The 12,244-nt window shown below is 43.5% G+C and overlaps 1 protein-coding gene across 1 annotated transcript in view; it reads left to right on the top strand.

Moving 5' to 3' along the window:
* puf60a (poly-U binding splicing factor a) overlaps nucleotides 1–3,979 on the top strand; it is a 116,279-nt gene extending 112,300 nt beyond the window's left edge. Inside the window, exon 11 of the mRNA XM_045693787.2 lies at nucleotides 3,257–3,979. Coding sequence (XP_045549743.1) covers nucleotides 3,257–3,556 — 300 coding nt within the window. The 3' untranslated portion in view covers nucleotides 3,557–3,979. The remainder of the gene's footprint in view (nucleotides 1–3,256) is intronic.
* Nucleotides 3,980–12,244: the final 8,265 nt, after the last annotated feature.

The raw sequence follows: 12,244 nt of genomic DNA, 5'->3' as shown, positions 1-12,244 counted from the left end.
AAGCATGGTGGCAGCATCATGCTCTGGGTATGATTTTCAGAGGCAGGTACTGGGAGACTAGTCAGGATTGAGGGAAAGATTGATGGAGCAAAGTACTGAGAGATCCTTGATGAAAACATGCTCCAGAGCGCTCAGGACCTCAGACTGGGGGAAAGTTTCACCTTCCAACAGGACAACTACCCTAAGCACACAGCCAACACAACGCAGGAGTGGCTTCGGGACAAGTCTCTGAATGTCCTTGAGTGGTCCAGCCAGAGCCCGCACTTTAACCCGATCGAACATCTCTGTCATTATGGGGTATTGTGTGTAGATTGATGAAAAACATTTATTTAATCCATTTTAGAATAAGGCTGTAACGTAACAAAATATGGAAAAAGTAAAGTTCTGAATACTTTCCGAATGTAAAATGTAAAAATAACCTACATAAAGCCAATAAATAAAAACATTGCAGCCTGCAGGTAGAAAATATCCTGTTAAAAATAAATATCCTATAATTCACATTGGCTACGTATGGCCTGTCTGCAAGGAACATGAAACATATCAACTGTTAACTTGGGTCCAGCCTGAAGCTAGCACTATCAAACTTGCAACATTTTCTAAAATATTCTGGGCCCTCAGTTTCCTCTGCCAGTGAGCTCCGGACAGACACACAGCTGTAGGCTATTTGCACAAAGGGATAAGAAGTAGGCCTATTTTATGACGTTTCCACTGGATCAGAGCATTACATTTTTTTCTCCTTTCACGCCGAGTGGTTATCGAAAGAGAGCTGGAAATATTTTTTAAATAGCTACGTTAAGGAACTATTGTCATTCTCAATGGACGTTAAAACAGACTTTGTTTGAGGTGAAGAAAAAATGACTTTGAGAAGCTCCACAGTGGTGGTGAGCTAAGACTGAAACTCCACAGTGGTGGTGAGTTCAGAAATACTATCAGATCTCCAAATGGGCACATTTATAGGCCTACATTTGCGAGCAGGCCAGGTAGCCTAGGCCTACTTCTATGCATGGTCAGATGCGCATCCTAACTCAACATTGACAGGAGAGCTACAAACAAAAGACAGAATAAATTGACAAAACTTGTTCCTCGCAAGTGTAGTCTAGGTTGTGCGGTCCGCAAACAACGTGTCCGCTCCGACAATGAGAACGGTAAAAGACTGTAATAATAATAATAATAATAATATATTGAATGCATTAACAGAAATTACCGTAACCAAACGAACATTGTAGATTAGACATTATCGGAATTAAAGGCAAATGTACTACTGGTGATACTGGTGTGCCATCCCGGCGGCCTGCACAATGGATTAGTCCACTGAGACAGACATGATTTAGACAGGTGTCTTGTGTGCCATGAAAAATATACAGTACCAGTCAAAAGTTTGGACACACTTATTTTTACTATTTTCTACATTGTCGAATAATAGTGAAGACATCAACGCTATGAAATAACACATATGTAACCCAAAAAGTGTAAAACAAATCAAAATATATTTTAGGTTCTTCAAAGTTGCCACCGTTTGCCTTGATGACAGCTTTGCACACTCTTGGCATTCTCTCAGCCAGCTTAATCTGGAATGCTTTTCCAATGGTCTTGAAGGAGTTCCCACATTTGCTGAGCACTTGTTGTCTGCTTTTCCTTCACTCTGCAGTCCAACTCATCCCAAACCATCTCAATTGGGTTGAGGTTGGGTGATTGTGGAGGCCAGGTCATCTGATGCAGCACTCCATCACTCTCCTTCTTGGTCAAATAGCCCTTACACAGCCTGGAGGTGTGTTGGTTCATTGTCCTGTTGAAAAATAAATTATAGTCCCACTAAGAGAAAACCAGATGGGATGGCGTATCGCTGCAGAATTCTGTGGTAGCCATGCTCCATGCTTCACAGTGGGAACCACACATGCGGAGATCATCCGTTCACCTACTCTGCGTCTCACAAAGACACAGCAGTTGGAACCAAAAATCTCAAATTTCGTCTCCAGACCAAAGGACAGATTTCCACCGGTCTAATGTCCATTGCTTGTGTTTCTTGGCCCAAGCAAGTCTCTTCTTCTTATTGGTGTCCTTTAGTAGTGGTTTCTTTGCAGCAATCAACCATGAAGGCCTGATTCACGCAGTCTCCTCTGAATAGTTGATGTTGAGATGTGTCTGTTACTTGAACTCTGTGAAGCATTTATTTGGGCTGCAATCTGAGGTGCAGTTAACCCTAATGAACTTATCCTCTGCAGCAAAGGTAACTCTGGGTCTTCCTTTCCTGTGGCGGTTCTCATGAGAGCCAGTTTCATCATAGCGCTTGATGGGTTTTGCGACTGCACTTGAAGAAACTTTCAAAGTTCTTGAAATTTTCCGCATTGACTGACCTTCATGTCTTAAAGTAATGATGGACTGTCGTTTCTCTTTGCTGATTTGAGCTGCTCTTGCCATAATTTGGATTTGGTCTTTTACTAAGTAGGGTTATCTTCTGTATACCACCCCTACCTTGTCACAACACAACTGATTGGCTCAAATGCATTAAGAAGGAAAGAGATTCGACAAATGAACTTTTAACAAGGCACACCTGTTCATTGAAATGTATTCCAGGTGACTACCTTGGCTGGTTGCCAAGAGTGTGCGAAGCTGTCATCCGGGCAAAGGGTGGCTACTTTAAAGAATCTGAAATATATTTTATATATTTTTGTTTATTACATGATTCCATATGTGTTATTTCATAGTGTTGATGTCTTCACTATTATTCTACAATGTAGAAAATAGTAAAACATTTAGAAAACTCTGGAATGAGTAGGCGCGTCCAAATTTTGACTGGTACTGTATATATTTGCAACTGCTCATCCAAAAACAATCTTGGTCGACCAAAAGCCTATCGGCAAAATAATTGACCAGTCTACTAAATGGGGTCAGACGTACATGAGGATAATGCACTTTACTATTTCACCAAATCATGGTTTTAGCCTCCCAAAGTTTTGACTGAGGTGATCAAGTAAAATGTGCAGCCGATGCTTCCAATTAAAACTTGCACAGCCAAGTAAAAGGGTTGCAAAATGTTACTAAGTGGTCACAGTCTGGAGCTCTGGTTGGGGTTGTTGAGCCACAAGGGCTACAGTTGCATTCTCTGAAAAGTTTCCACAACATTAATAGTCGCAACGTGTGGGTAACTAACTGTACCGTCAGTGTTTTCTCTGATTAAGAAAGTAACTGGTAGCACACATATTTGTGTTTAATAATACATTGTACAATAATAATGCTTTTCTTCCACTGTGCCCAGTCGACGGTGATGGTGCTGCGGAACATGGTAGGACCAGAAGACATCGACGATGACCTGGAGGGTGAGGTGACTGAGGAGTGCGGCAAGTTTGGCGCGGTCAACCGTGTCATCATCTACCAGGAAAAGCAGGGCGAGGAGGATGATGCGGAGGTAATTGTCAAGATCTTTGTGGAGTTCTCCATGGCGGCAGAGATGAACAAGGCCATCCAGGCACTCAATAATCGCTGGTTTGGAGGTCGCAAGGTCATTGCCGAGGTGTACGACCAGGAGCGCTTTGACAACAGCGACTTATCTGCATAAGACATTCTGACCTTTCTGAAAGATCTCTACTACTACGACCACAACCTCTGGTGTTTCTCTCTCCCTCACACACATACACACACACTTACACAGACAAGGCTGCCACGCACCACTGTAGGTGATGCTGGCCTCTTTTTAACCATTTCTTTTTTTTTTTTTTATCAGTGTTGATATTAATATTATTAATGCTCCTGTTTGGGGACACCGACAAAGCAAGGAGACGCTCATGGATTTTTTTTAATTATTATTGTGGCCTACTGTGAAGGGCTGGATATTTGTTTTTGTATTGTTTTCAGTTTCATTTCCCTGATTTTAGTTTTATTTCGGTTACACCTTTTTTGATTCAGTCAATTCTACAAAGGTCCTCTTGTTATATAGCTCTTGGTATTAATTGCCCAAAACAATAAATTCCTCATGAATAAAGTGGTTTGATATTTTGATTATTGATATTAATCCAGAAAGAAACTACAGGGAGCAGGGGCCGATTTAGTCTAGTTTGATCAAAAAAAAAGAAAAAAAAGTTGGTTTTAAATGCGAGGTCAGACATAGTTACGTCCGACTTTGTGATCAAAATGTACACCTGTTGCACCATACAAAATAAGACTACTCGTAGCTAAGTCCGGCGTAAGCAATTCGCGTTCATGAGATTTGATGCTTCGTAATGTGCCTACGGAGCTGTGAAGGGAACGGCACCTCCATACCTTCAGGCTCTGATCAGGCCCTACACCCAAACAAGGGCACTGCGTTCATCCACCACTGGCCTGCTGGCCCCCCTACCTCTGAGGAAGCACAGTTCCCGCTCAGCCCAGTCAAAACTGTTCGCTGCTCTGGCACCCCAATGGTGGAACAAGCTCCCTCACGACGCCAGGACAGCGGAGTCAATCACCACCTTCCGGAGACACCTGAAACCCCACCTCTTTAAGGAATACCTAGGATAGGATAAAGTAATCCTTCTAACCCCCCCCCCTTAAAAGATTTAGATGCACTATTGTAAAGTGGTTGTTCCACTGGATATCATAAGGTGAATGCACCATTTTGTAAGTCGCTCTGGATAAGAGCGTCTGCTAAATGACTTAAATGTAATGTAAATGTAATGATGGTTGCTAGGCAGCTGTCGCCATCCTTGTGGCAGTTCTAAACTTTGATGTCACTTTGCACATCTCTTCACAACGCCCACCACTATGCATGCATGTTTTCTTAACGAACATTTGATGGATCCTAAAGAATTACTGTGAGAATAAATATCACTGAATGAGAAAAAAATATTAAATTAATAGGCTAATGCAATTGAAGGCATGTATCAAATGGTTGCTTACTGAAACGTACAGTAATCCATTCCTTATAATAAATGTAGCTAAAGCAATAGCCGTGTGTGGTCAACTAGATAATAATTTCAGCACTGCAAAATTGCAAATTAATAGATAGATATATAGATCGAGAGAGAGATCGATCGATATAGACAGACACATAGACAGACACATAGATAGATAGATCTAGCTAACGTTATCACTGCCAGAACACAGAGCCTTTTTGCTAGTGAAGCAGAAAGGACAAATAAACCAAAATGCCCAGGGGTTGCTGTGTTTCATTCTACAGTAACACCAGCAGAACACACCAAGCCCAGCTAGAACATTTGGTTCCTTGTAAGCGTATGTTTTTTTTTTTTTTACCTAATACAGACATCTAAATGGGTGAAGGAGAATATGTACATGTAAGTATATGGATGAGCGATGGCTGAGCGACATAGGCAAGGTGCAATAGATGGTATAAAATACAGTATATACATGTGATATGAGTAATGTAAGATATGTAGAGTGCATTGTATAAAGTGCCTAGTGATCCATTTATTAAAGTGGCCAGTGATTCGTTCTTAATGTAGGCAGCAGCCTCTGAGTTAGTGATTGCTGTTTAGCAGTCTGATGGCCTTGAGATAGAAGCTGTTTTTCAACCTCTCGGTCCCAGCTTTGATGCACCTGTACTGACCTCGCCTTCTGGATGGTAGTGGGGTGAACAGGCAGTGGCTCGGGTGGTTGTTGCCCTTGATGATCTTTTTGGCCTTCCTGTGACATCGGGTGCTGTAGGTGTCCTGAAGGGCAGGTAGTTTGCCCCCGGTGATGCGTTGTGCAGACCGCACTACCCTCTGGAGAGCCTTGTGGTTGAGGGCGGTGCAGTTGCCATACCAAGCGGTGATACAGCCCAACAGGATCCTCTAATTTGTGCATCCTGCCCACATTGCAGTATTTACGCAGTAGCTCTTTTTCCAATGGTCAAATTAACTCACAAGATTGGTATTTTATTTGTATTTTTATTTAACCCTTTTTTAATCAGGTAAATTGACTGAGAACACATTCTCATTTACAACAACGACCTGGTGAATAGTTACAGGTGGGGGGGGTTAGAATGAGCCAATCGGTAGGTCTTGGGTACTGTATGAAAACCTACATCTACTACCAGGGCGACCGCTCTCACAGGTATGCTTTCACTTTTCAGAATTGGGTGTGGGCACGGGATGAATATTGTAAATAAAGCATTTGAAGAAAAAATATATACACCCCATGTGGGATTAGAATCCACAGCCTTGTTACATTGGATGCAGCTACGAATATAAACTTATCCTCATAGCCTACTTGCTTTTTTTTCTTTGTAAAAGCACATAGATTTGTTTGAAACGGTAAGCAAAACCTTGAATTTGGTATTATGAGGAAATGTGCCTTAATGCCTTTTGAATTTTGTGTAACGTCAGTAGTCTAGTCAAGAAAGCATTATGCAAAATATATTGGCACACTCCACTTACCAAGACCATTGCCAATTAAGGCGCGCTGTCACCTGATTTTATAATAAGCCTTGAGGTGGTACTGGGTTGAATATTTTCCCGGTATTTTACCAATGTTCCATCCCAAGAATAAATCTATTTTCTCCTGGGTAACCCGGTATGTCCCGCCAAAACTGGAAGTGTCATTCAAAAGCCTATGTCTGAATTTGGTTAGTTTTGATTGAAAATTCAACCCTGATGCTACCTGAACCTGATGAGCCATACATTAAACATTTTATGAGCCCAAAAAAGCCCAAATGATTGTGCCATTATCCAATAGGCTGTATTTTTACATCGCTGTCTACATACCACCACAGACCGATGCTGGCAATAAAACCGCACTCAATGAGCTGTATACCGCCATAAGCAAACAGGAAAACGCTCATCCAGAGGCGGCGCTCCTAGTGGCCGGGGGCTTTAATGCAGGGAAACTTAAATCCATTTTACCACATTTCTACCAGCATGTTAAATGTGCAACCAGAGGGGGGGAAAAAATCAAGCCCACCTTTACTCAACACACAGAGACGCGTACAAAGGTTTCCCTCGCCCTCCATTTGGCAAATCTGACAATAATTCTATCCTCCTAATTCCTGCTTACAAGCACAAATTAAAGCAGGAAGCACCAGTGACTCGGTCTATCAAAAAGTGGTCAGATGAAGCAGATGCTAAACTTCAGGACAATTTTGTATGTATGTAAACTCAGCAAAAAAAGAAACGTCCCTTTTTCAGGACCCTGTCTTTCAAAGATAATTAGTAAAAATACAAATAACTTCACAGATCTTCATTGTAAAGGGTTTAACCTGTTTGGGATAGGGGGCAGTATTTTCACGGCCGGATAAAAAACGTACCCGATTTAATCTGGATACTACTCCTGCCCAGTAACTAGAATATGCATATAATTAGTAGATTTGGATCGAAAACATTCTAAAGTTTCTAAAAATGTTTGAATGGTGTCTGTGAGTATAACAGAACTCATATGGCAGGCCAAAACCTGAGAAGATTCTATTCGGGAAGTGCCCTGTCTGACCATTTCTTGTCCTTCTTTAGCCTCTCTATCGAAAATACAGGATCTCTGCTGTAACGTGACATTTTCTAAGGCTTCCATTGGCTCTAGGAAGGCGCCAGAACGTGGAATGATAGCTCTGCAGTCTCTGGGCGAAAAACAGCAGGGGTTTTGGAGAGTGGTCCTTCTGAGAACAATGACACTGGTGCGCGCGTGCATGTGACGACTCCATGTTTTTCTTTCTCTCTTTGAACGAATACGTCGTCGCCCGGTTGGAATATTATCGCAATTTTACGAGAAAAATCGCATACAAATTGATTTTAAACAGCGTTTGACATGTTCGAAGTTCGGTAATGGAATATTTTGAAATTTGTCACGAAACGCGCCGGCGCTTCACCCTTCGGATAGTTACCTGAACGCACGAACAAAACGGAGCTATTTGGATTAAACTATGGATTATTTCGAACCAAAACAACATTTGTTGTTGAAGTAGAAGTCCTGGGAGTGCATTCTGACGAAGAACAGCAAAGGTAATCCAATTTTTCTTATAGTAAATCTGAGTTTGGTGAGGGCCAAACTTGGTGGGTGTCAAATTAGCGAGCCGTGATGGCCGGGCTATCTACTCAGAATATTGCAAAATGTGCTTTCACCGAAAAGCTATTTTAAAATCGGACACCGCGATTGCATAAAGGAGTTCTGTATCTATAATTCTTAAAATAATTGTTATGTTTTTTGTCAACGTTTATCGTGAGTAATTTACTAAATTCACCGGAAGTTTTCGGTGGGTATGCTAGTTCTGAACAAAACATGCTAATGTAAAAAGCTTGATTGAACAAAACATGCATGTATTGTATAACATAATGTCCTAGGAGTGTCATCTGATGAAGATCATCAAAGGTTAGTGCTGCATTTAGCTGTGGTTTTGGTTTTTGTGACATATATGCTAGCTTGAAAAATGGGTGTGTGATTATTTCTGGCTGGGCACTCTCCTGACATAATCTAATGTTTTGCTTTCGCTGTAAAGCCTTTTTGAAATCGGATAATGTGGTTAGATAAAGGAGAGTCTTATCTTTCAAATGGTGTAAAATAGTCATATGTTTGAGAAATTGAAATTATAGCATTTTTAAGGTTTTTCGTATTTCGCGCCAGGCGCTACCATTGGGTATTGGCGAGGCGTTCATAAGAGGTTAAACACTGTTTCCCACGCTTGTTCAAAGAAACAAACAATTAATGAACATGCACCTGTGGAATGGTCGTTAAGACACTAACAGCTTACAGATGGTAGGCAATTAAGGTTACATTTATGAAAACTTAGGACACTAAAGAGGCCTTTTTCTGACTCTGAGAAACACCAAAAGAAAGATGCCCAGGGTCCCTGCTCATCTGCGTGAACGTGCCTTAGGCATGCTGCAAGCAGTCATGAGGACTGCAGATGTGGCCAGGGAAATAAATTGCAATGTCCGTACTGTGAGACGCCTAAGACAGCGCTACAGGGAGAGAGGACAGACAACTGATCATCCTCTCAGTGGCAGACCACGTGTAACACCTGCACAGGATCGGTACATCTGAACATCACACCTGAGGGACAGGTACAGGATGGAAACAACAACTGCCCGAGTTACACCAGGAACGCACAATCCCTACATCAGTGCTCAGACTGGCCTCAATAAGATGAGAGAGGCTGGACTGAGCACTTGTAGGCCTGTTGTAAGGCAGGTCCTCACCAGACATCACCAGCAACAGCGTCGCCTATGGGCACAAACCCACCTTCGCTGGACCAGACAGGACTGGCAAAAAGTGCTCTTCACTGACGAGTCGCGGTTTTGTCTCGCCAGGGGTGATGGTCGGATTTGCGTTTATCGTCGAAGCAATGAGCGTTACACCAAGGCCTGTACTCTGGAGCGGAATCGATTTGGAGGTGGAGGGTCCGTCATGGTCTGGGGCGATGTGTCACAGCATCATCGAACTGAACTTGTTGTCATTGCAGGCAATCTCAATGCTGTGCATTACAGAGAAGACATCCTTCTTTCTCATGTGGTAGCCTTCCTGCAGGCTCATCCTGACATGACCCTCCAGAATGACAATGCCACCAGCCATACTGCTCGTTCTTTGTGTGATTTCCTGCAAGACAGGAATGTCAGTGTTCTGCCATGGCCAGCGAACAGCCCGGATCTCAATCCCATTGAGCACGTCTGGGACCTGTTGGATCGGAGGGTGAGGGCTTGGACTGTTCCCCCCAGAAATGTCCAGGAACTTGCAGGTGCCTTGGTAGAAGAGGGGGGTAACATCTGGTGCCGTCAAGAACTGACAAATCTGGTGCCGTCCATGAGGAGGAGATGCACTGCAGTACTTAATGCAGCTGGTGGCCACACCAGATACTGACTGTTACTTTTGATTTTGACCCCCCCCCCCCCCCCCCCCCTTTGTTCAGGGACACATTATTCCATTTCTGTTAGTCAAATGTCTGTGGAACTTGTTCAGTTTATGTCTCAGTTGTTGAATCTTGTTATGTTCTTACAAATATTTACACATGTTAAGTTTGCTGAAAATAAACGCAGGTGACAGTGAGAGGACGTTTCTTTCTTTGCTTCGTTTATATACCCCAACCAGAAGCCATGGATTACAGGCAACATTCGCACTGAGCTGAAGGGTAGAGCTGCCGCTTTCAAGGAGCGGGACTCTAACCCGGAAGCTTATAAGATATCCCGCTATGCCCTCCGACGAACCATCAAACAGGCAAAACGTCAATACAGGACTAAGATGGAATCGTACTACAACAGCTCTGATGCTCGTCGGATGTGGCGGGGCTTGCAAACTATTACAGACTACAAAGGGAAGCACAGCCGAGAGCAGCCCAGTGACACGAGCCTACCAGACGAGCTAAATAACTTCTATGCTCGCTTCGAGGCAAGTAACATTGAAACATGCATGAGAGCATCAGCTGTTCTGGACGAATGTGTGATCACACTCTCCGCAGTCGATGTGGGTAAGACCTTTAAACAGGTCAACATTCACAAGGCCGCAGGGCCAGACGGATTACCAGGATGTGTACTCTGAGCATGCGCTGACCAACTGGCATGTGTCTTCACTGACATTTACAACATGTCCCTAATTGAGTCTGTAATACCAAAATGTTTCAAGCAGACCACCATAGTCCCTGTGCCCAAGAACACTAAGATAACCTGCCTAAATGACTACCGACCTGTAGCACTCACGTCTGTAGCCATGAAGTGCTTTGAAAGGCTGGTCATGGCTCACATAAACACCATTATCCCAGAAACCCTAGACCCACTCCAATTTGCATACCGCCCAAACAGATCCACAGATGATTCAATCTCACACTCCACACTGCCCTTTCCCACCTGGACAAAAATAACACCTATGTGAGAATGCTATTCATTGACTACAGCTCAGCTTCATTCAACACCATAGTGTCCTCAAAGCTCATCACTAAGCTAAGAACCCTGGGACTAAACACCTCCCTCTGCAACTGGAGGTTGGACTTCCTGACGGGCCACCCCCAGGTGGTAAGGGTTGGTAAGAACACAATCGCCAAGCTGATCCTCAACACGGGGGCCCCTCGGGTGCGTGCTCAGTCCCCTCCTGTACTCCCTGTTCACTCATGACTGCATGGCCAGGCACGACTCCAATACCATCATTAAGTTTGCCGATGACACAACAGTGGTAGGCCTGATCACAGACAACGATGAGACAGCCTATAGGGAGGTCAGAGACCTGACCGTGTGGTGCAAGGACAACAATCTCTCCCTCAACGTGATCATGACAAAGGAGATGATTGTGGACTACAGGAAAAGGAGGACCGAGCACACCCCCATTCTCATCAATGGGGCTGTAGTGGAGCAGGTTGAGAGCTTCAAGTTCCTTGGTGTCCACATCACCAACAAACTAACATGGTCCAAGCACACCAAGACTGTCGTGAAGAGGGAACGACAAAACCTATTCCCCCCAGGAGACTGAAAAGATTTGGCATGGGTCCTCAGATCCTCAAAAGGTTTTACAGCTGCACCATTGAGAGCATCCTGATGGGTTGCATCACTGCCTGGTATGGCAACTGCTCGGCCTCCGAACATTAGGCACTACAGAGGGTATTGCGTACGGCCCAGTACATCACCGGGGCAAAGCTTCTTGCCATCCAGGACCTCTATACCAGGCGGTGTCAGAGGAAGGCCCTAAAAATGGTCAAAGACTCCAGCCAGCCGAGTCATATACTGTTCTCTCTGCTACCGCATGGCAAGCGGTATCGGAGCACCAAGTCTAGGTCCAAGAGGCTTCTAAACAGCTTCTACCCTCAAGCCATAAGACTCCTGAACATCTAATCAAATGGCTACCCAGACTATTTGCATTGCCCCCACCCCTTTTTTACATTGCTGCTACTCTGTTATTATCTATGCATAGTCACTTTAATTACTCTACCTACAGTGGGGCAAAAAAGTATTTAGTCAGTCACCAATTGTGCAAGTTCTCCCACTTAGGTACACTTCAACTATGACAGACAAAATGAGAAAAACAAATCAAGAAAATCACATTGTAGGATTTTTTATGAATTTATTTGCAAATTATGGTGGAAAATAAGTATTTGGTCAATAACAAAAGTTTAACTCAATACTTAGTTATATACCCTTTGTTGGCAATGACAAAGGTCAAATGTTTTCTGTAAGTCTTCACAAGGTTTTCACACACTGTTGCTGGTATTTTGGCCCATTCCTCCATGCAGATCTCCTCTAGAGCAGTGATGTTTTGGGGCTGTCGCTGGGCAACACGGATTTTCAACTCCCTCCAATGATTTTCTATGGGGTTGAGATCTGAAGACTGGCTAGGCCACTCCAGGACCTTGACATGCTTCTTACGAAGC

This window comes from Salmo salar, chromosome 14 (assembly GCF_965601325.2).
Source record: "Salmo salar chromosome 14, fSalSal1, whole genome shotgun sequence".
Classification (NCBI taxonomy): Eukaryota; Metazoa; Chordata; class Actinopteri; order Salmoniformes; family Salmonidae; genus Salmo; species Salmo salar.
The sequence above is the reverse complement of the archived record's forward strand: the minus strand, read 5'-3'. Positions and strand labels throughout refer to the sequence as shown.